Consider the following 24,025-nt stretch of genomic DNA (forward strand, 5'->3'; position numbering starts at 1 on the left):
TAAAATGTGTGGCCACTAGGAGATCCTGCTTTCTCTGGCGGACAGAGCGTAGATGTTCATCAAAGCGGTCTCCCAGTCTGCGTCGGGTCTCGCCAATATATAAAAGGCCACATCGGGAGCACCGGACGCAGTATATCACCCCAGTCGACTCACAGGTAAATAGTTAAATAGTAATATGTAAATTATGCCAGGAAATAAGTCCAGGACCAGCCTATTGGCTCAGGGTGTCTGACCCTCCAAGGGAGGAGTTGTAAAGTTTGATGGCCACAGGCAGGAATGACTTCCTATGACGCTCTGTGCTGCATCTCAGTGGAATGAGTCGCTGGCTGAATGTACTCCTGTGCCCACCCAGTACGTTATGTAGTGGATGGGAGACATTGTCCAAGATGGCATGCAACTTGGACAGCATCCTCTTTTCAGACACCACCAGGCAGATACATTAGGGACATTTAAGAGACTCTTAGATAGGCAGATGGATGAAAGAAAAATGCAAGGTTATGTAGGAATGAAGGGTTAGGTTCATCTTAGAGTAGGTTAAAAGGTTAGCACAACAATGTGGTCCGAAGGGCCTGTACTGTGCTGTTCTATGTTCTTCTACTTTACTTAAGGACAGCTTCATTTGTTAGGGAACTGTGATTTGAGCAGTTCTATATTCTATGAATCGTGGAACCAGTGGGGATGTCACTTCACGTTATCTCTGGGGTAGGGTGAGCTTGTCAGAGACCTGAGCTTGTTGCTTGGCTCTATCAGTGGATTAACCACGATGCTATTTTCCCTGCAGCGACACACCCAGGGCAGCCAAACCGTGACAACCTCCACCCTGATCCTGAAGCCAACAGCTTACGGGGCAATCCTGCAGGAAGCTCGAGTCCACGAGGTGCACCAGTTTACACAGAATGGGGAAGTCCAGGTTGATGCAAGGTAGGCGAGTCAGGCATTGAACTGTCAATTATTGATTTTCTAATGACTCGTACAATTCAATATTCAAAACATCATCAGCACCAACCTACCTACCATCAAGGACTATACATAGCGAGGCGCTGGAAAGGGCCAGTAACATCATGAAGGATCCCACCCTCCCTGATCATGGACTTTGTCCCACTCCCTTCAGGGAGGAAACTCCGTAGCATCCTCACCAGGACCTCTAGACTCAAAAACAGTTACTTTCCTCAAACAGTTACTTACCTTAAACACCTCCATCGACCAACTCACCCCTCCACACCAGCAGCCACCACTACTTTATCATTTCGGGTCAATCACCTTGTTAACAGATACTCCTGTGGGGTGAAGTCCAGTGCAGTACTGCTCTATGTTCTTGGATCTGTAGTCATTCTGGCCGTATATTTGGCCTTCCTTCACTGCCGAACTGGTAATGGCCGGGTTCTGATTAACATTTTCCATTGTAGGCAGAGCCTCATCCTGGAGCATATCACCTCAGAACAGCCACAGACACTACCAGAGCTCCCAACCCGGCATAGCCTGAGGTACCACAGTGACCGCAGCGCCTTCTGGCAACCATTCACCCTGATCCGTGAGCAAAACCTGGTCCTGAAGGTAATTTCTGCCAACATTCTCTTTGCCTCTTTACTCTCTGAGTTAGTCATGGTCATAGTCATACTTTATTGATTCCGGGGGAAATCGGTTTTCGTTACAGTTGCACCATAAATAATAAATAGTAATAGAACCATAAATAGTTAAATAGGAATATGTAAATTATACCAGTAAATTATGAAATAAGTCCAGGACCAGCCTATTGGCTCAGGGTGTCTGACCCCCCCAAGAGAGGAGTTGTACAATTTGATGGCCACAGGCAGGAATGACTTCCTATGACACTCTGTGTTGCATCTCGGTGGAATGAGTCTCTGGCTGAATGTACTCCTGTGCCCAACCAGTACATTACGTAGTGGATGGGAGACATTGACCAAGATGGCATGCAACTTGGACAGCATCCTCTTTTCAGACACCACCGTGAGAGAGTCCAGTTCCATCCCCACAACATCACTGGCCTTACGAATGAGTTTGTTGATTCTGTTGGTGTCTGCTACCCTCAGCTTGCTGCCCCAGCACACAACAGCAAACATGATCGCACTGGCCACCACAGACTCGTAGAACATCCTCAGCATCGTTAGTTGCGTTGTCTCCCAATGCCAGGATGTTGCCGGGCCAAGTGGTTCTGCTGTAGTACTGAATGACTCCATGATTCTATGCTCTGCTTTACACAAGAGGAAACTGCAGTGGTTTACAGATCTAGGCAGAGAAATAGCTGATGGAAGTTAATCTGGCAGAATGTGAAGAGCTGCCTTTTGGGACATCTGACGTAAAGAGACAGTACGCTGTGTCGGCGTGCAGAGGGCTCTTTGAGTCCAAGTCCACAGGCTCCCTGAAAGGAGCTGCAGAGATTGATAGGGTAGTAACGAAGGCATATTGTATTTTTGTGCTTATTGATCAAGGAGCTGAGTTTAAGAGTGAAGAAGGTATGTTGCAGCTCTCTGAAACTCTGGTTAGACTGCATCTGCGGTATTGCATGCAGTTGTGGTCACCCGATTATAGGAAGAATGTTGCGGCTTTGAAGAGGGTGCAGAAGAGGTTTATCAAGATGCTGCCTAGATTACAGGGCAAGTGCTATCAGGGGGCATTGGACAAACTGGGTTTGGCGGAGGACGAAGGGAGGTCTGATGGAGGTTTATAAGGCTATGAGACTATGAGAGGCACAGAGGGAGTAGACATCCAATATCCTTTCCCAGAGTTGAAGCATCTAAGACCAGAGGATAAGCATTTAATGTGGGGGGGGGCAAGTTCAAAGGCGATGTGGGGGGCAGTGTTTCTACACAAAGAATGATGGGTTCCTGGGGTGGCGTTGAAGTAGATCAAAGGTTCATGTGAATCTGCAGAAAGTAGAGGGATATGGAGAATGTGCAGGTAGAAAGGTTTAAAAACACAAACACGAGGAAATCTGCAGATGCTGGAAATTCAAGCAACACACATCAAAGTTGCTGGTGAACGCAGCAGGCCAGGCAGCATCTCTAGGAAGAGGTACAGTCGACGTTTCGGGCCGAGTCCCTTTGTCAGGACTAACTGAAAGAAGAGCTAGTAAGAGATTTGAAAGGGGGAGGGGGAGGGGGAGATCCGATATGATAGGAGAAGACAGGAGGGGGAGGGATGGAGCCAAGAGCTGGACAGGTGATTGGCAAAAGGGATACGAGAGGATCATGGGACAGGAGGCCCAGAGAGAAAGAAAAGGAGGAGGGGGGGAAAAACCCAGAGGATGGGCAAGGGGTATAGTGAGAGGGACAGAGGGAGAAAAAAGGAGAGAGGGAAAAAGAATGTGTGTATAAAAATAAATAACGGATGGGGTACGAGGGGGAGGTGGGGCATTAGCGGAAGTTTGAGAAGTACGGCGAAGAAAGTGTCCCGAAGGTGTGGAAGAGTCTGGGAATGGGACGCCAAATACCTCTTCATGGCAGAGAGGGTCACCTTCAGAGCTTGACGGGAGAAGCGACGAGAGGCAGAGTCAACACATTTTATTGACTCTGCCTCTCGTCGCTTCTCCCGTCAAGCTCTGAAGGTGACCCTCTTCACCATGAAGAGGTATTTGGCGTCCCATTCCCAGACCCTTCCACACCTTCGGGACACTTTCTTCGCCGTACTTCTCAAACTTCCGCTAATGCCCCACCTCCCCCTTGTACCCCATCCCTTATTTATTTATGTACACACATTCTTTCTCTCTCTCTCTCCTTTTTCTCCCTCTGTCCCTCTGACTATACCCCTTGCCCATCCTCTGGGTTTTTCCCCCCTCCCCCTTTTCTTTCTCCCTGGGCCTCCTGTCCCATGATCCTCTCGTATCCCTTTTGCCAATCACCTGTCCAGCTCTTGGTTCCATCCCTCCCCCTCCTGTCTTCTCCTATCATTTTGGATCTCCCCCTCCCCCTCCCCCTTTCAAATCTCTTACTAGCTCTTCTTTCAGTTAGTCCTGACGAAGGGTCTCGGCTCGAAACGTCGACTGCACCTCTTCCTAGAGATGCTGCCTGGCCTGCTGCGTTCACCAGCAACTTTGATGTGTGTTGGTAGAAAGGTTTAGTTAGTTACTTATTTACTAATGTGATTATTTTGGCACAATATTGTGGGAAGAAGGTTCTGTTCTTCTGCTGTAACGTTCAGTGTTCTGTGTTCCGTGTTTTGTGTTCTATAGATAAAAGAAACCTTGAATCACATTGCCAAACACAACACAGAGGAAATCCATCATGATGCCCCATCAAAGTTCCTGGAACTCATACAGCTCCTTCGATCTGTTGAACATACCGCCCTATCAGAAGTTTGGGCACTGGTTAAGAGCCGGACTGAGCTAAGGTAGGCAATCAGTTCAAATTCCAGTTATAATGTGATATAAAAATTCTGTTTGGTGACAGAGATTGGCTGCAAAGGATTTTAAATTGACAACACTGAGCATCCGTACTTTCTTCCCTTTCAAACTGACACTCAGTAGCCACTTTATTAGAGACCTGCTGTATTAGCTATCTTCTTGAGTTATCTCCACTTGATTAGTTAGCTCCTGTACCTAAAATAAAGTGGCCGCAGAGTGTATGCTCTTCTGCTGCTGTAGCCCATCCACTTCAAAGTGCGAAGTGTGCATTCAGAGATGCTCTTCTGCACACCACTGTTGTAACGTGTCGTTATTTGGGTTACTGTCACCTTCCTGTCAGCTTGAACCAGTCTGGCCAATCTCCTCTGACCTCCCTCAATGCCCACAGAACTGCCACTTACTGGATGTTTTCTCTTGTTCTTTCACACCATTCTTTGTAAACTCTAGAGACTGTTGTGTGTGAAAATCCCAGGAGATCAGCAATTTCTGAGATACTCAAACCACCCCATCTGGCACCAAGAATCATTCGACAAACAAAGTCACTTTGATTACATTTCTTCCCCATTCTGATGTTTAGTCTGAACAACAACGGAACCTCTTGACCAGGAACGGCACCAGAAATGAACTTTGAACTCTGAAATGCCCCAAGCTGTAATAGCGTTGCACTAACTGCGACTTTACTGTGCAACCATTTATCCATTCATTCGCTGCCACATGATTGCTTGATTAGATATTTACATATTAATGAGCAGCTGTACAGGCTACAAAATAACACCCAATAAAAAAGCAGAGTTAATTCTTAGAATAACTTCTAATTGGCTAATTCCCTCATTCCATTTTTTCCATGGTCTCTAACTTCCAGTAATATCCCCCAGCCCCTGCCATTGCCTCGACCACTTCTTCCAGCAGCTCCTTTATATATTCCCCACCCTCTGGGTGGAAAAAGTTGCCCCTCGGGTCCCTTTTAAATCTTTCCCCTCTCACCCTAAACCTATGCCTCCTAGTTTTGGTCTCCCCTACCCCGGGGTAAAGACTGTTACCATCCACTGCCTCCAATATTATGCCTCTCATAATATTAAACATTTTTAAAAGATTGTCCCCTCATTCTTCTACATTCAACGGAATAAAGACCTTGCCCGACCTCCCTATGACTCAGTTCTGGCAACATCCTCAGGAATCTTTCCTGCATTCTGTCCACTTTAACCACATCTTTCTCTTAGTAGGGTGACCCATACTGTACAGGATACTCTCCTCAGCCCGGAGCGACGCCTGCTCACTCTCCTCCATAGATCCTGCCCGTTCTGCTGAGTTCCTCCAGCATTTTGGGTGTGTTCCTCTGGATTTCCAGCCTCTGCTGAATCTCCCATGTTTACAATAGCCCAAGTGCAACCTCAGCAACAACTGGTATGGCTGCAACATACCGTTCCAGCTCCTGTGCTCAGTGCCCTAACTGATGAAAGCCAGTCTGTTAAACACCTACTTTCACCACTCTGTCTACTTGCTTTCAATTAACTATACACTTCTAGATACAGGGGTAGATACAGCAGTTCCCAACCTTATTTGGGCCAATAGCACTAGGCAAGGAGTCTGCGGACTCCAGCTGGGAACCCCTGTAGGAATGAAATAATTTTATCAGTGGCAAATTAATTTCTGACGTCAAAGTGACCTACACTTGGGGAATTTGCTATTAATTGGAAGACCTTCTGGTTCTGTATGTTGACTCTAGGCGCTGGTTCATTGAAGCCCTGCCTGCTGTTGGAACATTCGACTCTCTGAAATGGCTCAAGACCAGAATCCAAAATTCTGAGCTCACTCGCTTGGAGGTCCTTCAGACCCTGATTCTCGCCTTGTCTCAAGTTAACCTGGACCGTAAAGTTATCATTTTAGCACTTGTGAGTATTCACTCAAATTATGTTGTGCATGGCTTTTAGAACTCTTATTAACTGGTAATTACCATAGATAAGACCATAAAATATAGGCCATTCAGCCCATTGAGATTACTCCACCAATTGATTTATGAGTCTCTAATGTAAATCTGTCAGGATTTTCTGCACAGTCCTGCTCTCTGTGTATAAAACCTACCTCTGACATCTCCCCTGTACTTTCCTGCCAATTATGCTCCTTTGTATTAGCCATTTCCACCCTGGGGATAGGTCTCTGACTGTCCATGCTATCTATGCCTCTTATCATCTTGTTCACCTCTGTCAAGTCACCTCTTGTTCTCCTTCTCTCCAGACAGAAAAGTTCTAGCTCACTCAGCCTATTCTCATAAAACATGCACTCTAATCCAAGCAGCATCTTAGTAAACTTCCTGTGGCCCTCTTTAAAGCTTCTACATACCTTCCTATAATGAGGTAACTAGAACTGAACACAATATTCCAAGTGCGGTTTAACCAGGGTTTTATGGAGCTACAACATTACCTCACTGCTCTTGAACTCAATCCTCTGACTAACAAAGGTCAAGAGGCCATCCACCTTCTTAAGCACCTTATCAACTTTGAGGACTATGAACATAGATTCCAAGATCCTTCTGTTCCTCCCCACTACTAAGAATTCTGCCTTTAACCCTGTAATCTGCCTTCAAGATCAACCATCCGAAGTGCGTCACTTCACACTTCTCTGGGTTGAACTCCATCTACCACATCTCAACCCAGCTCTGCGTCCCGTCAGTGACCATTGTAACCTACGACAATCTTCTACACCACCCACCTTCATGCCATCTGCAAACTTATTAACCCACCCTTCCACTTCCTCATTCAAGTCATTTATAAAAATCACAAGGAGCAGGAGTCCCAGTACAGATTTCTGCAGAGCACCACTGGTCACTAACCTCCAGGCAGAATATGCTCCACCTACTACTACCCTCTGAACCGATTCTGAATCCATGCAGCCAAGCTTCCACAGGTTCCATGCCTCCTGACATTCTGAATGAACCTACCATGGAAAACCTTGTCCAAAATCCACATTTGCCACATCCCGCACTCTACCTGCATCAATCTGTTTTGTGACTTCCTCAAAAAAATCAAGCCCCATACGCCTCTGTTTTGACTGTGAGTATGCATCGTTGGCGATGTTTTCATTTGCAAGATGTTTCACCTCACCTTTGCTTTGTCTCTGCAGGACATCATCGAGCTGATTGTGATCAAGGAGAACTGGATCCTTCGCAGGTTTACAGTCCTCACCTATGGTTCCTTGGTCTACAGATTCTGTTCTCCACGGACCACCTGCCCAGATGATATACTGAAGGTAAGCCAGCTCTACTTGCCCATTCAGTCAACCCTTTCCTCTCCCCTCTGCCAGGCTCCTTAATGAATCATAACATTTGAAGTTTATTCAAAGTAAATTAGCAAGTTCCAACTATTAATAATTAGTGACACAAGATTTTTATCCTTCAAGTCAGTTTGTCACATGGTGCTGGGGAGAAGATACAAACTTGTTACGGACAACGGGGGGAATTGAACACCAATTGCTGACACTGTAAGACATTTTGTTATCGTGCTCCCCACCTACTCTACTGCTCATAATGGATGACATAAAGCATAGTTGGATGCATCAGCAAGGGAGATGAGGCTGAGTACAGGGCTACGGCAGGAAACTTTGTCACATGGTGTGAGCAGAATTATCTGCTGCTTAATGTGAAAAAGACTAAGCAGCTGGTGGTAGACCTGAGGAGAGCTAAGGTACCGGTGACCCCTGTTTCCATCCAGGGGGTCAGTGTGGACATGGTGGAGGATTACAAATACCTGGGGATCTGGATTGACAATAAACTAACTGGTCAAAGAACACTGAGGCTGTCTACAAGAAGGGTCAGAGCCGTCTCTATTTCCTGAGGAGACTGAGGTCCTTTAACATCTGCCGGATGATGCTGAGGATGTTCTACGAGTCTGTGGTGGCCAGTGCGATCATGTTTGCTGTTGTGTGCTGGGGCAGCAGACTGAGGGTAGCAGACACCAACAGAATCAACAAACTCATTCATAAGGCTAGTGATGTTATGGGGATGGAACTGGACTCTCTGATGGTGGTGTCTGAAAAGTGGATGCTGTCCAAGTTGCATGCCATCTTGGACAATGTCTCCCATCCACTACATAATGTACTGGTTGGGCACAGGAGTACATTCAGCCAGAGACTCATTCCACCGAGATGCAGCACAAAGCGTCATAGGAAGTCATTCCTGCCTGTGGCCATCAAAGTTTACAACTCCTCCCTTGGAGGGTCAGACACCCTGAACCAATAGGCTGGTCCTGGACATTTCCTGGCATAATTTACATATTACTATTTAACTATTTATGGTTTTATTACTATTTATTATTTATGGTGCAACTGTAATGAAAACCATTTTCTCCTGGGATCAATAAAGTATGACTATGACTATAGGGCAGTGTAGTAAGTACAGTCCCTTCAAACCATGATGTTATGCTGACCTTCTAACTTACAGTGACCCTTCCCTCCCACTTTGCCCTCCACTTTTCTATCATCCATGTGCCTACGGGTCTCTTAAATGTCCCTAGTGTATACGTGTCTACCACTACCCTCCCCACCCTCGGCAGGCATTCCACTCTCTGTGTAGAAAACTTACCTCTAACACCCTTCTTATACTTTCCAATCGCCTTCTCATTATGCCGCCACAAATTAGCCATTCTTTAGAATGAATTTAATTAACTGACAAGAATGCACCATGTCACAAAAGTATTTAATGCTTAAGACCGAGCAGCACACACAAAATACTGGAGGAACTCAGCAGGCCAGGCAGCATTTATGGAAAAAAAAGTACAGTCGATGTTTCGGCCTGCTGAGCTCCCCCAGCAGTTTGTGTGTGATGCTTAGATTCCCAGTATCCGCAGGTTTGCTCTTGTTAATGCTTAAGACTGTCTGGCTAAGTTCAGACTGAGAGGAAGGGTTATAGAGACATATAGTAATATAGCAGCCACAGGACTTTTCAGCCCAGCCAGCCTACTCTTACTCAGCTATAAGGATTGAAGCAAAGATAAAGATTGTCCTTATTTGTCACACGTACTGGACATCAAAACATTGAAACTTTGAGTGAAATATGTCTTCTGAGTGAAGTACTAACACAGTCTGAGGATGTGCTGGGGCCAGCCCACATTTGTCGCCAATGTAGCATGCCCACAGCTGATTAACCCAGGCCCATACGCCTTGGGAACGTGAGAGGAAACTGAAGCACCTGGAAAAAAAACCACGGAGCCACAGAAAGGATGACCAAACTTTTTACAGACAGACAGTAATGGGAATTGAACCTGGATCGCTGTCGCTGTAAAGTGATACATTAACCAGTTGCTGGTCCCAATTCCCTTTGTTCCTGTTGCCTTCCCTGTGTGGCTTCTGGCAGTAACCCCTCTAAACTGAATCCCTTCTCTTCCAGCCTTTGCATAACCTCCTCACCGAAGGCGTCAGCCAACGCAACAACGAGAATATCGTCCTGGGCCTCAAAGCCATCGGCAATGCGGGACAGCCAGCAAGCATCAAGAACATTGTGAAGCTATTGCCAGGGTTTGGCACTATGGCCACCAGCCTCCCTCTGAAAGTTCGGGTGGACGCTATCATGGCCCTGACTAACATTGGCAGGAAGGACCCAAAAACTGTACGGTTTACTTATCTATCATGCTATGTATGACTCTATAAATGTAATCCTTGCTTCTTGACTCCCACTCACCTTCCACCTCATCTGTTTGCACTTCTCACCTGCTATGCTGAACTCCTTCCTCTTCCTCCAACTTCTTATTCTGGCTTTCAACCCTTTCCTTTCCAGTCCTGATGAAGCGTCTTGGCCCAAAACATCAACTGTTCATTTGTTCCATTGATGCTGCCTGACTTGTTGAGTTCCTCTAGAATAGCTCAAAACTTTCATTCTTTCTCTTTAAACAAAACAAACCCTTTCTCTTTCTCCCATGGTCCACTCTCCTCTCCTATCAGATTCCTTTTTCTTCAACCCTTTGCCTCTTCCACCTATCACCTCCCAGCTTAAACATAGAACATAGAATAGTACAGCACAGTACAGGCCCCTCGACCCACAATGTTGTGCCGACCCTCAAAGCCTGCCTCCCATATAAGCCCCCACCTTAAATTCCTCCATATACCTGTCTAGTAGTCTCTTAAACTTCACTAGTGTATCTGCCTCCACCACTGACTCAGGCAGTGCATTCCACGCACCAACCACTCTCTGAGTAAAAAACCTTCCCCTAATATCCCCCTTGAACTTCCCACCCCTTACCTTAAAGCCATGTCCTCTTGTATTGAACAGTGGTGCCCTAGGGAAGAGGCACTGGCTATCCTCTCTATCTATTCCTCTTATTATCTTGTACACCTCTATCATGTCTCCTCTCATCCTCCTTCTCTCCAAAGAGTAAAGCCCTAGCTCCCTTAATCTCTGATCATAATGCATACTCTCTAAAAACTTTATCCCCCTTCCTAACCCACCCATCTTCCCCTCACCTGGCTTCACCTATCACCGACTAGCTTGTACTTCCTTCTCTCCACCCACCTCCTTCCTCTGTCTTCCTCCCCCTTCCTTTCCAGTTCTGATGAAGGGTCTCATCCTGAAATGCCGACTCTTTATTCATTTCTATGAATTAGCTTCAGTAGGATTGCCAACATTTGGTATTCCAGTGGTCTGGGGTAGGACCACAATTTTCTCACCATTACCTCTTCATTAACAACCATAACACATCTAGTTAATTATTCTTGGAAGTGACTCACTGTACCCAGGGCAGCAGAGGAGAGCCAGGACTATGTTGGATTCTGATGTTTTTAATATGTTTCTTTCAGAAGTCAGGACAGAGGCACAAAACTTGCTCCTTCACGACCATTTTATTAAGTGTTAATAGAAGAAAGAAAATTGGAAATGGACAGTAATAGGAGCAGAGGTTTGGTAGTGGAAGGGAGAGAAGAAGCAAAGATTGTGCTAGCGCATTGTCCGCTCCTTTTATATCCCATGGATAAGAAACATTCCTTTCAAGTTTGCAAATGAGAGTCAACCAATCAGATATCTCCTTTTCAAGAAACACAATACCAAGAGGAGCTTCAAGAGCTTTCCAGATTGTTAAAAAGAACTAAAGCCACTAGGGGACACACTGAACAACTGCATTTACATACTGTGACCACGAGGGGACACACTGAAAACCTGCATTTACATACTGTGACCGCTAAGGGACACACTGAACAACTGCATATACATACTGTGAGCACTAGGAAACATACTAAAGAGTTACATGTGTATAAGTAATTTTAAAAATACTAGCAGGCATAAATTGTTAAACTGCAAGAAAAATAACAATAAAAACAGTCTACTCCAACAAGTAAGTCACTTCATCCCTTGTGCTTGCTCCACCTTTCAAAGCTGTTAAAATGTAACTTAATCTGCCAAGTGGGAGTGCTGCAGTTTAGGAGGACAAATGGAAGGAGGAAGTATACCATATGTAGTAGGCCCTGTAACAGCATTGAGGTACAGAGGGTTCTGTGGGTATAGGAGCATAGCTTACTGTGCTTAACGTCAAAAAGAAGGCCTTGGTCCAGAGGACATCCGTTTGAGGTGATTGGAGGAAAGTTCGGGTTGGTATGGACCAGTTGGGCCAAAGGGCATGTATCCATGCTGGGTAACTCTATAACCTACCCAAATGAGCACGACCCACCAAGGCATGAAAGGCAATGGGCCATGTGCTGGTCAATGGGAACACCCTTGAAGGGTTGCCATGGATAGAGTGGGACAAGGGGCCTCTTTCCATGTTGTGTGGCTGTCTGATTTCTTCAGCCATGTCTATTTTCATTCTAGAGTCATGTCTAAACTGAGGTTTTTCACTTTGCTTCTTGCTAGGTCCAACGCATTTCCATGCAGCTCTTCCTCAATCGAAAGAACCATCCAGAAGAACGAATGATGGCTTGTGCGGTTCTCTTCCAAACCAAGCCTCCCCTGACTTTGGTGACCATTGTGGCCAACTCAATGCTCACCGAAACCAGTTTACAAGTGGCCAGTTTCACTTACTCCCATATCAGAGCACTGTCCAGATCCACGGTACCTGACTTGTACCAGCTGTAAGTACACACAGCTTCTAGTATCAACCAATACAGCGCAGTAACAAGCCCTTCTGGCCCAGTTAGATCCATGTAAGCAATCCACTTGCACTTCCACTTGTCTTTGGAGTGTGGGAGAAAGCTAGAGCACTCAGAGGAAACCCACGCTGTCACGGTGAGATTGCACAAACTCTACACAGACAGTGGCGGGAATTGAACTCAGGTCACTGGATTGTAATTGTGTCAGGCTAACAGCTACACTGCTGTGCCGCAATTTGCTTCGTCCCCATTTGCCACAACTAAGTGGGTACAGTGGCATCAGTGTTGATTTTTCGAAACATACGGTGAAATTGACATTGGAGTCATGACCAGTCGAGTCCAGCTACATGCCCACAAGTGTTGCTATTCTTCTGGCGCCGACACAGGACACCTCACCCACAACTTGCTCCCCTAACCTTTCCATCTTTGGAGCACCCAGAAGAAACCCCCGTGGCCAGAGGAAGAACGTACAAACTCCTTACAGGGAGTGGCGGGAATTGAACCCGGGTCACTTTCTCTGTGAGCCCACGATCCACGTTTCTCCATTTCTCGTGTACTTGTGTGCCTCTCAAAATCCTCTTAATCACCACTTCTGTATCTGTCTCTCCCATCTGCCCACCTCCCCCGCTCCAACCCGCAGCACATTCTGGACACATGCCACTCTCTGAGTAAGAAATTTGCCCGGCACCTCCCCTTTAAGCTTCCCCCTCTCAGCTTAAACATAGCTCCTCTAGCATTTGACATTTCTACCCTGAGATAAAGACTCTGGCCAATAAAGATTGAAGAGTGATGGCACTTGTGCCATGTTTTGTTCAGATGTCTGTGGAGGAATGCTGCCCACTGTCATATTCCGGGCTGTGGGAGCACGTGCTGAGGGACACAGGGAAACTCAGTGTGGCCTTTGCAAGGGCTTGGTGGGGGAGAACCACAGTGTGGGGCTCTTCTGCTACTGGAGAGGGAGAGGTTGGGTTGGGTGAGGCAGCCCCTCAATTATGGTAGCGATGAACCTCCTCAGGGAGCCACAGTGCGATTGGTGTGTAGGAATGTAACAGGACATTACTGAAAGATTGACTACGAATGCGAGAATGAAAGGCATTGCACGCTTTATTCTTATAAGTATTTTTTTTATTATGAATAAAGTTTATTTTGATAAAAAAAGAATTGTATTGACTAGAAGTGCCGTGTCAGTGGTTATCGCTGCTGTATCATGTGAGGGTCTAGTCCTTCAGATGTGAAAGCACGGTAATGTAATGATTACCGTAATGCTTTACAGTGCCAGTGGCCTGGGTTCAATTCCCGCTGCTGCCTGTTAGTGCCGGAAGTGTGATGACACTCGCAGGCTGCCCCCACTGTATCCTGGGACTGTTTGTCATTGACACAGACTACACATCTCACTGTGTGTTTTAATGCTTATTGGATAAATAAAGCCAATCTCAGAAGAGGTTTAATTTGACGTCATGTTTGGCTCAGACTTTGTGAGCCAAAGGACCTGTTCCTGTGTGTCATACCTTCTAAGCCTAGTGTCTGATAAATGCCAATCCAATTCCCCCTGTAGGTCATCTGCCTGCAAACTGGCCTTGAACCTGCTGAGCCCCAAACTTGAGCAGCTTGGTTTACGATTCAGCAAGGTTTTCCATGAGGACAAATTCCTTTGTAAGTACATTGACCCTCTCTGTAGAGTGCTCACTATTCCAACTAAAGACATTGGCCAGCCCCGGGTCTCTTTCCACCTATCACCTCCCATTTTCTCACTTCGTCCCTCTTCCTCCACCCACCCACCTTGCCCCGCACCTGGTCTCACCTATCACCTTCCAGTTCCTCACTTCATCCCTCTTCTCCTACTCACCCACCTTCCCTCTCACCTGGTTTCACCTGTCACCTGTCAGCTTGTACTCCTTCCCTCCTCCCCACCTTCTTATTCTGGCTTCTTTCCCCTCCCTTCTTAGTCCAGGTGAAGGTCTTGGCCCAAAATGTGAACTGTTTATTCCACTCCATAGATGTTACATGACCTGCCGAAGTCCTCCAGCACTTTGTGTGCGTTACTCTGAAGAAATCAAAAGACCGAGCAGTAAAAGTGTGGCTCCGTGAGATATTGCATCTCAGAGCTTTGCCTTCATTTCCTCCTCAGAACAGGAGAGTGTTAAATTGGTTCATTATTGTCACTTGTACAGACGTTCAGTGAAAAACCTTGTTTTACATGACATCCGTACAGATAGTTTCATTCTAACTGTGCATTGAGGAAACAATAACAGAATGCAGAATAAAGCGTTACGGTTACAGAGAAGGTGGTGTGCAGGTAAACAATAAGCTGCAAGATTATATAGGATTCAGAATTTAAGAGTCCATCTTATTATACAAGGGAACTGCTCAATAGTCTTATAACGGCAAGTAGAAGCTATCCTTGAGCCTGGTTGTATGTGCTTTCTAGTTTTTGTTTCTTCTGCGTAGTGGGAGAGGGGAGAAGAGAGAATGTTTGAGGAGAGAGGGGACTTTATTCTGGCTGCTATACCAAGACAGTGAGAAGTATAAAGAGTCCATGGGTCTAGGGAGGATTCAGAGTCTATGACGTGCTGAGCTGTGTCCACAACTCCCTGCAGTTTGGTGGGGGTTGACGGGGAAGGTGCCAATTTTCTTTAGTCTCCTGAGGAAGGTGAACTTCCTTGGCCGTGATGTCTACGTGGCTGGCCCAGGACAGCCTGTTGGTGGTATTCAGTCTTAAGAACTTGAAGTTCTCAGCCTTCTCAAACTCAAAGCCATTGGTGTAGACAGGAGCATGTGAATCACCCACTCCCCTTCCTGAAGCCCATGACTAGCTCTTTTGGTTTGCTGAGATTGAGGAAAAGGCCATTATTATGAAACCATGTCACTAAGCTCTCTATCTCCTTGCTGTGCTTGGATATATCAGTATTTGAAATATAGCCTACTATGGTGGTGTCATCTGCAAACTTGTAGAAGAGGTTCATTCAGAATTGGTCCACACAGGTGGAGGTAGATTTTATACAAAGTGTACGCTCTCTGCCACAGCGTGCACTGGCAAAATCGGAACCAAAGTGCAAAGGAAAGATATATTCCAATGTAAAGATGGCAACCAGAATTTATTCATAAGACATTCCAAAAGAACATCGGTGGCTTGGCCGAGTGACACCACAAGACATAACATTCTCAAAACTAGGACCCCGCAATTAGTGTTAATCAGGTGTCTGCTTAAATAACACAAGTTACATGGAATCCCTGAGCCAATCAAAATAAATTTAACAAGCTTAAGCAGAAAGCACCAGGAGACTGCACTACAAGGAGCAATGAGTTGACGTTTCAGGCCGGAACCCTTCGTCAGGACTGAAGAAAGAAGGTGGGGGAGGGTTGGAAAGAGAAGGCTGGTAGGTTCAGTTCAAAAACCAGTAATTTGAAAGGCAAAGGGGTAGGGGAGGGGAAGGAGGGACGTCATAGGCAGAAAAACAATGGGTAGTAGGAGAAGGAGGTGGAATCATGAGGGAGGTGATAGGCAGCTGGGGGAGGGGGCAGAGTGACATAGGGATAGGGGAAAGGAGGGGGAGGAAGTTACCGGAAGTTGGAGAATTCTATGTTCATACCAAGGGGCTGGAGACTACCTAGACGGTATATGAGGTGTTGCTCCTTCAACCTGAGTTTAGCCTCATCATGGCAGTAGAGGAGGACATGTATGGACATATCTGAATGGGAATGGGAAGCAGAGTTGAAGTGGGTGGCTACCGGGAGATCCTGTCTGTTGTGGCGGGCGGAGCGGAGGCGCTCGACGAAGCGGTCCCCCAATCTGCGTCGGGTTTCACATCGGTGCCTATCACCTCCCTCACGGTTCCGCCTCCTTCTCCTACTACCCATTGTTTTCCTGCCTATGACGTCCCTGCTTCCCCTCCCCTACCCCTTTGTCTTTCAAATTACTGGTTTTTCAACTGAACCTACCAGCCTTCTCCTTCCCACCCTCCCCCACCTTCTTTCTTCAGTCCTGACGAAGGGTTCCGGCCCGAAACGTCGACTCATCGTTTCCACGGATGCTGCTCGACCTGCTGAGTTCCTCCAGCGTGCTGTGAGTGTTGCTTTGACCCCAGCATCTGCAGATGATTTTGTGCTTGTGACCACAAGGAGCGAGTCGTTCAAGAAAGACACTCAAGGAACTGTAAGTGACTAAGATTCTCATTACCCAACAATTAACTAATTCAGATGCTCTCTGGCGCCCAAAACAGGCCCAAAGAGCTCATTACACCTTCATGGCTCATGAATCCTGTGTCTGTGTTTCATGTATTGCTAGTGGAACACATTCAGCTACGAAACTTCTTTGCTGACATTTCATCACTTTTTTCTTACAACACAGTTCAACTGATGGCAGGACTATCGGGCAGAGCTTTATTAATCAAATCTTCTAGCACCATCATTCCAACAGCCTTGATTGCTAAAATCAGGGGTTACAGACTACAAAGCACATCAGATATTTTAGAGGTAATTAAAGAGATTGTTTGGCTATGTGATTAGACAGAGCTTATTATATTAAAAACAGAAAATATCACAGTAACTTTCAATCTCTAAAGGTCGGTTTACGGGCTGAAGGTCTCCAGGATTTCATCATGAAGTCCCGAGCATCAAACGTCAAGGTCACGGAGAACAGATCTATGAAACGCATCCTGAGCAAGGTGAGATCCACCCCAGGAGTTAACTTACTAACGCTGCAGTCTGAGGAGCACGGTGCATTCTCACCAAGTGCAGTCTTCTCCACAGATTGTAAACTGGAAGGACGTGCCCGAGGAGGAGCTGTTAGCATCAGCCTACACCAAAGTATTCGGACAGGAGCTGCTGTACTCTCATCTCAACAAGGACAGCATTGAAGCGTTTGGAAAGGTACCGGGGGCAGGCTTGTTGCTGAGTCAGTCCCAGGGGTTGTGAAGCACTGACCTTGACTTGTCACTTTAATTTGACAGTATTTGACAGCTCCGCTCAGCAGCCAGTGGAAGAGCTACCTACGGCAACTGAGCAATGGGGTCAGCTTCCAGATGGCCAAGGCGGTCATGATGTCCGAGCTTCGCTACGTTGTTCCCAGCACGGTCGGCTTCCCGTTGGAGATGAGCCTGGTCACACTCAGCCTGAGTGTGGCCAAAGGAACCCGTAAGAGGCTTTCCCAATGTCGATGCAGTCCGTTCCCTGTCAGTAAAAATAAAGATTAGCTTTATTTGTCACACGTGTATCGATAGTCTGATAAAAGTGAGGTTTGAATCTGCCCATGAGCCTGGTGGTATGTGCATTCATAGTCATAGTCATACTTTATTGATCCCGGGGGAAATTGGTTTTCGTGACAGTTGCACCATAAATAATAAATAGTAATAAAACTATAAATAGTTAAATAGTAATATGTAAATTATGCCAGGAAATAAGTCCAGGACCAGCCTATTGGCTCAGGGTGTCTGACCCTCCAGGGGAGGAGTTGTAAAGTTTGATGGCCACAGGCAGGAATGACTTCCTATGACGCTCTGTGCTGCATCTCGGTGGAATGAGTCTCTGGCTGAATGTACTCCTGTGCCCAACCAGTACATTATGTAGTGGATGGGAGACATTGTCCAAGATGGCATGCAACTTAGATAGCATCCTCTTTTCAGACACCACCGTTAGAGAGTCCAGTTCCATCCCCACAACATCACTGGCCTTACGAATGAGTTTGTTGATTCTGTTGCTGTCTGCTACCCTCAGCCTGCTGCCCCATCACACAACAGCAAACATGATAGCACTGGCCATCACAGACTCGTAGAACATCCTCAGCATCGTCTGGCAGATGTTAAAGGACCTCAGTCTCCTCAGGAAATAGAGACGGCTCTGACCCTTCTTGTAGACAGCCTCAGTGTTCTTTGACCAGTCTAGTTTATTGTCAATTCGTATCCCCAGGTATTTGTAATCGTCCACCATGTCCACGCTGACCCCCTGGATGGAAACAGGGGTCACCGGTACCTTAGCTCTCCTCAGGTCTACCACCAGCTCCTTAGCCTTTTTCACATTAAGCTGCAGATAATTCTGCTCACACCATGTGACAAAGTTTCCTACCGTAGCCCTGTACTCAGCCTCATCTCCCTGGCTGATGCATCCAACTATGGCAGAGTCATCCGAAAACTTCTGAAGATGACAAGACTCTGTGCAGTAGCTGAAGTCCGAGGTGCAAATGGTGAAGAGAAAGGGAGACAAGACAGTCCCCTGTAGAGCCCCAGTGTATTGTATCTTCCGCCCGATGGTAGAGGGGAGAAGAGGGAATGCCCGGGGTGGGTGGGAGAGAAAATTTAACGATTGGCTTTATTTGTCACATGTACATCAAAACATCAACACATGCAGTGAAGCGCGTTGTTTGTGTCAACGACCAGTACAGTTTGAGGAGGAGCTGGCGCCAGACCGTAAGTGCTGCCATGCGTCTGGCACCAACGTAACGTGCCCGCAACACACTAACCCTGACCAGTACATCCTTGAGACCGGAGCACCCAGAGGAAATCAACGCTGTCACGCAGAGACCATACAAACTCCTTACAGACCGTGGCAGAAATTGCACCCTGATCACTGGCACTGTAAAGTGCAGTGCTAGCTGTGAAGTGCCATGCTAATTATATCGTCACATGTTATTTTAACTGTAGAAAGAGGCCACTCAGCCCATAGGATTGATACAGCACAGGAAAAGGCCCTTTGCCCCAACTTCAGCTTGTCCTGTTCCCCACTTTTGGCCCAAATCTCTCTGAATATTTCCTATCCATGTACCTCTCCAAATGCATTTGATATAGGGATTGTTTTATTCTTGTCACATGTACCAGGATAAAAATTTGTCTTGCAAATGTCTTTTGAGCATTCTCATTTCTACCATTTCTCGTCAACGTCTTGTACAGCTGCAATGTGACATCCCATTGATAGCAGGTCTTGGAGTAACACCAATAGTCCCATTTTTCCATTCTTCCAGCACTCCCATCAATTCCATCAATTATCTCCTGGCATAATTTACAGATTACTATTTAAGTATTTATGGTTTTATTACTATTTATTATTTATGGTGCAACTGTAATGAAAACCAATTTCCCCTGGAATCCATAAAGTATGACTATGACTATGACTATGACTAATTCCCATCATTCCCAGATCCCACCGCTCACCTACACACTGGGGACAATTTATTGCAGCCAATTCACCCACCGACCCTCACGTCTTTGGGATGTAGGAAGAAACTCCAGGGGGAGATGAGTGGTCATTGGGAGAACATATAAACTCCACACAAACAATGGCAGAGCTCAGAATCGAAACCGGGTCTCAGCAGTTGTGAGGCTGTGGCACTAACTAATTGACCCCTTTGACAAGAATTCAGATTTCACAAGAAAGAACCCAGTTAGAACAATTTTAATGTCTCTTGGCCTGTACTCACTGAGGGCTTAGAAGAATATGGGTGGGAGGGGTCTCACTGAAACCTATTGAATATTCACAGGCCTAGATACACTGGACATGGAGAGGATGTTTCTTATAGTGGGAGAGTCTCAGACCGGAGAGCAAAGCCTCAAAATAGAAACATGCCCATTTCGAACAGAAATGAGGAGGAATTTCCTTAGCTAGTGGGTGGTGAATCAGTGGAATGCATTGCACAGGCAGCTGTGGAGGCCAAGTAATTGGGTATATTTAGGGCAGAGATTGATAGGTTTTTGTATGGGCATCAAAGGTTGTGGGGAGAAGACTGGAGAATGGGGTTAAAAGAGATAATAAATCAGCCACCATGGAATGGTGGAGCAGACTTGATGATGCTGAGTGGCCAAATTCTGCTCCTATGTTTTATTGTCCTATATAGTTTAATAGGTTAATGAGGTGTTGGCGCGTGGTCAAGTGGTTAAGGCATTCGTCTAGTGATCTGAAGGTCGCTAGTTCGAGCCTTGGCTGAGGCAGCGTGTTGTGTCCTTGAGCAAGGCACTTAATCACACATTGCTCTGCGACGACACTGGTGCCAAGCTGTATGGGTCCTAATGCCCTTCCCTTGGACAACATCGGTGTCGTGGAGAGGGGAGACTTGCAGCATGGGCAACTGCTGGTCTTCCATACAACCTTGCCCAGGCCTGCGCCCTGGAAACCTCCCAAGGCACAAATCCATGATCTCACGAGGCTAACGGATGCCTAATAATAATAGTTTAATAGGTTAATGAGAATAGGTTAAAATTAGCAAAACCTGACATCATCATAACTGGCTTTTTCTCTCTCTCTTTCTTTCCTCAAAATCAGTTGAGGCTCGTTCTGATCCTGCGATTACTAAGCTTCCTCAGCTGATGATGTCCCGCATTCAGGTGAAAGCTCGCTGGGCTGCCAGGTACTCCGTTCCAAGTCGTTTTATTTCTGACAGCCCAGTTTCTCTGAATGCTGCAGCACCCATTCCAATGCACTCACCAAGATGCTTTTGCTCCACAGCGTGCATCTTTATTCTAGAGGATATATTGGGATTAACATGCCTGAAATCCAGTCAGGTGTGGAAATAAATGTCCAAGCCTGCTCAACATTACCTGTGGATATAACTGCAAAGATCAACATGAAAGAAGGAAATATGAGAATTGACAGCTCACCAGCTCAGAAGACGACCAGGGTTTTTACCGTGGAGTGAGTAATAGTGCCTTTGTGAGACTCTCCTTTCCTTCTTTATTGCCGACCACAAGCAATTTTTGCGGGAACGCTTGAGCAACACACACAAAATGCCAAAGGAATTCTGCAGGTCAGGCAGCGTCCACGGAGAGGAATAAACAGTTAAGGGCTTTGGGCCGAGACCCCGCATCAGGACTGGAAAAGAAGGGGAAGAAGCCAGAATGGGGAGGGGAGCAGAGTAAGCTGACAGGTGAGACCAGGTGAGGGGGAAGGTGGGTGGGGGGAGAGGGGATGAAGTAAGAAGCTTGAAGGTGTTAGCTGGAGAAGGTAAAGGGCTGAAGGAGGAGGAATCGGATCGGAGAGGGGAGTGGACCATGGGAGAAAGGGAAGGAGGAGGGACACCAGGGGAGGTGAAAAACAGTTGAAGAGAAGAGAAAGGGTAGGAAGAGAACCAACATGGGGAATGGAAAGCGAGAAGGGGGAGAATAAATGAACAGAAGTTAGAGAAATTATACAAGAAAAGAATGCGATTAGAAATAAACAAGAAAGCGAATAGTTTATTACTTGCTGACAAAAACTTCAATGTACAGGTCACAATTCGTTGCTATTTCGAGAAATATTGAGAATCTCCCTGGAGAAAAAATAGTTCCGATATTGCCCATGACATCAACAAGTAGCATTTCAAGCCAGAAATTCAAATCTGCGTCCGTGTCAACAGAAGTCCAAGACGACAGCGTTGTGGTAAGTATCCTCCACAGAGGATGCCCTCCACTACAGTGGTCAATAATCGATAATTCACCGTCGCTGCTGGTGCCAAACCTTAGTGATTTAACTGCTCCTGACACGCTGCGGCCAAGCAAAGTTGTACATTCTTTAAAAGTTCAAAAAAAGATTGAAAGTCAGTTTATTATCAAAGTACATATATCTCACCATATACAACCCTGAGATTCATTTTCTTGTGGGCATTCACAGTAAATACAAGAAACACAATAGAATCAATGAAAGACCGCACCTAACCGGATGGACAAACAATCAATGTGCAAAAGACAACAAATTGCAAATACAAAAAGAAGAATAATAAATAAGCAATAAATGTCAAGAACATGAGGTGAAGTGTCCTTGAAAGTGAGCCTAGAGTTTGTGGGAACAGTTCAGTGATGGGCCGAATAAAGTTGAATGAAGTTATTCTCTTTTGTTTAAGAGGTGGTGGTTGAAGGGTAATAACTGTTGCTGAACCCGACGGTGTGGGTCCTGTGCCTTCTTCCGGATGCAGCAGCAGGAAGAGAGTGTGTCATGACTGGTGGATGTCCCTGATGATGGATGCCGCTTTCCCGTGACAACGCTTTGTGTAGATGTGCTCAATGGTGGGGAAGGTTTTACTTGTGTTATTCTGGGCCATATCCACTACTTTTTGTAGGATTTTCCATTCAAGGACATTGGAGATCCCATATCAGGCCTCACAACTAACTTTTCCCTCTGTCTGTACAGGCACAGGTCACACCAGAAACACTGTCCGATCAGATCCCATGCTCTGCCGAAGATGGTTGGTCGTTTATATCCAATCATGCTCTCTATCGTGCATGTACGGAAGCGCCGATGATCGGTGTTCTGGTTTGTGTGGATGCCAAGAGGTGGAGTGCTCCCTCTGTCGGACATTTACCACTGTACCAGCTAATTGGACATCACCAGCTGAATATCACCACATCACCACGTAAGGGAACACTTGTTTTAACCTCCTATCTCCAAAGTGTTGGATCTGCTGGTAGGGACCTAGAAGCTCTGTGCAAGGCAAGGATGAGGTATAAAATTTGGCCATTTAATTAAGTTTTACAAGAACAAAGAAAAAGAACTGGGTGTAAAGATAACAACGTTCCAGTGATAACAATTAACCTATATTGTTTCCTGTGGTGGGGGAGTCTAAGAGCAGAGGACACAGCCTCAGAATAGAGTGGCATCCTTTCAGAACGGAGATGAGGAGGAATTTATTTAGCCAGACAGTGTTGAATCTGAGGAATTATTGCCCCAGGCAGCTGTGGAGGCCAAGTCTATACATATATTTAAGGCAGAGATTGATAGAGTCTTGATTGGCCAGGGCATGAAGGGAGATGGGGGGAAGGCAGGAGACTGGGGCTGAGAGGAAAATTGGATAAGCCATGGTGAACTGGTGGAGCAGACTCAATGGACCAAATAGCCTAATTCTGCTCCTGTGTCTTATGATCCTATGATCTATAAAAGTCAGATTCAACCTTTGTGACAACTGCTGCAGAAAAGCTGAGAAACTTTAGGAAATACAGAATAAGCTGCAATCCAATTACTAGAAAACATACTGATACTATCAGATAAATACGAGGGGTGATTGATAAGTTCGTGGCCTAAGGTAGAAGGAGTCAATTTTAGAAAACCTAGCACATTTATTTTTCAATATTGTCCCCTCCTACATATACACACTTAGTCCAGCGGTCGTGAAGTATATGGATCCCTTCTTTGTAGAAGTGGTCCACAGCAGGGGTGATGGATAAGTTCGTGGCCTAAGGTAGAAGGGGATGATTTATACAGTTGTGACGAAGGGTCTCGGCCTGAAAAGTCAACTGTACCTCTTCCTAGAGTTGCTGCCTGGCCTGCTGCGTTCACCAGCAACTTTGATGTGTGTTGATTTATACAGTTCTCGCTACAAGCACGTGCAGTTCAACTCTTTGAGTGAAAATGCAGAAAGTTTGAAGTTTCTCCTCATCTCCTTCTACCTTAGGCGACGAACTTACCAATCACCCCTGCTGTGGACCACTTTCTGGAGGTCCAAGACGCCGACTTCTACAAAGATGGGATCCGTATGCTCCACGACCACTGGACTAAGTGTGTAAATGTAGGAAAAATACATGTGCTAGGTTTTCTAAAATTAACTCCTTCTCCCTTAGGGCACGAACTTATCTATCACCCCTCGTCTATCTATCGCCAGTTTCTGTCATCATGAACCCTAACATGCTGTGTACATGATTTCATTGTTTG

At 46.0% G+C, this 24,025-nt stretch overlaps 1 protein-coding gene across 1 annotated transcript in view; it reads left to right on the forward strand.

The window, feature by feature from the left end:
• Positions 1-24,025, forward strand: part of LOC140206428 (vitellogenin-like) — a 118,825-nt gene that overhangs the window by 7,524 nt on the left and 87,276 nt on the right. Inside the window, exons 6-21 of the mRNA XM_072274796.1 lie at positions 782-921; positions 1,407-1,554; positions 4,190-4,347; positions 6,087-6,252; positions 7,481-7,606; positions 9,741-9,959; positions 12,189-12,406; positions 13,980-14,077; positions 16,773-16,897; positions 16,987-17,088; positions 17,174-17,293; positions 17,374-17,557; positions 20,672-20,756; positions 20,855-21,040; positions 21,613-21,763; positions 22,511-22,733. Coding sequence (XP_072130897.1) covers positions 782-921; positions 1,407-1,554; positions 4,190-4,347; positions 6,087-6,252; positions 7,481-7,606; positions 9,741-9,959; positions 12,189-12,406; positions 13,980-14,077; positions 16,773-16,897; positions 16,987-17,088; positions 17,174-17,293; positions 17,374-17,557; positions 20,672-20,756; positions 20,855-21,040; positions 21,613-21,763; positions 22,511-22,733 — 2,449 coding nt within the window. The remainder of the gene's footprint in view (positions 1-781; positions 922-1,406; positions 1,555-4,189; positions 4,348-6,086; positions 6,253-7,480; positions 7,607-9,740; positions 9,960-12,188; positions 12,407-13,979; positions 14,078-16,772; positions 16,898-16,986; positions 17,089-17,173; positions 17,294-17,373; positions 17,558-20,671; positions 20,757-20,854; positions 21,041-21,612; positions 21,764-22,510; positions 22,734-24,025) is intronic.

Source organism: Mobula birostris, chromosome 12 (genome assembly GCF_030028105.1).
Source record: "Mobula birostris isolate sMobBir1 chromosome 12, sMobBir1.hap1, whole genome shotgun sequence".
Classification (NCBI taxonomy): Eukaryota; Metazoa; Chordata; class Chondrichthyes; order Myliobatiformes; family Myliobatidae; genus Mobula; species Mobula birostris.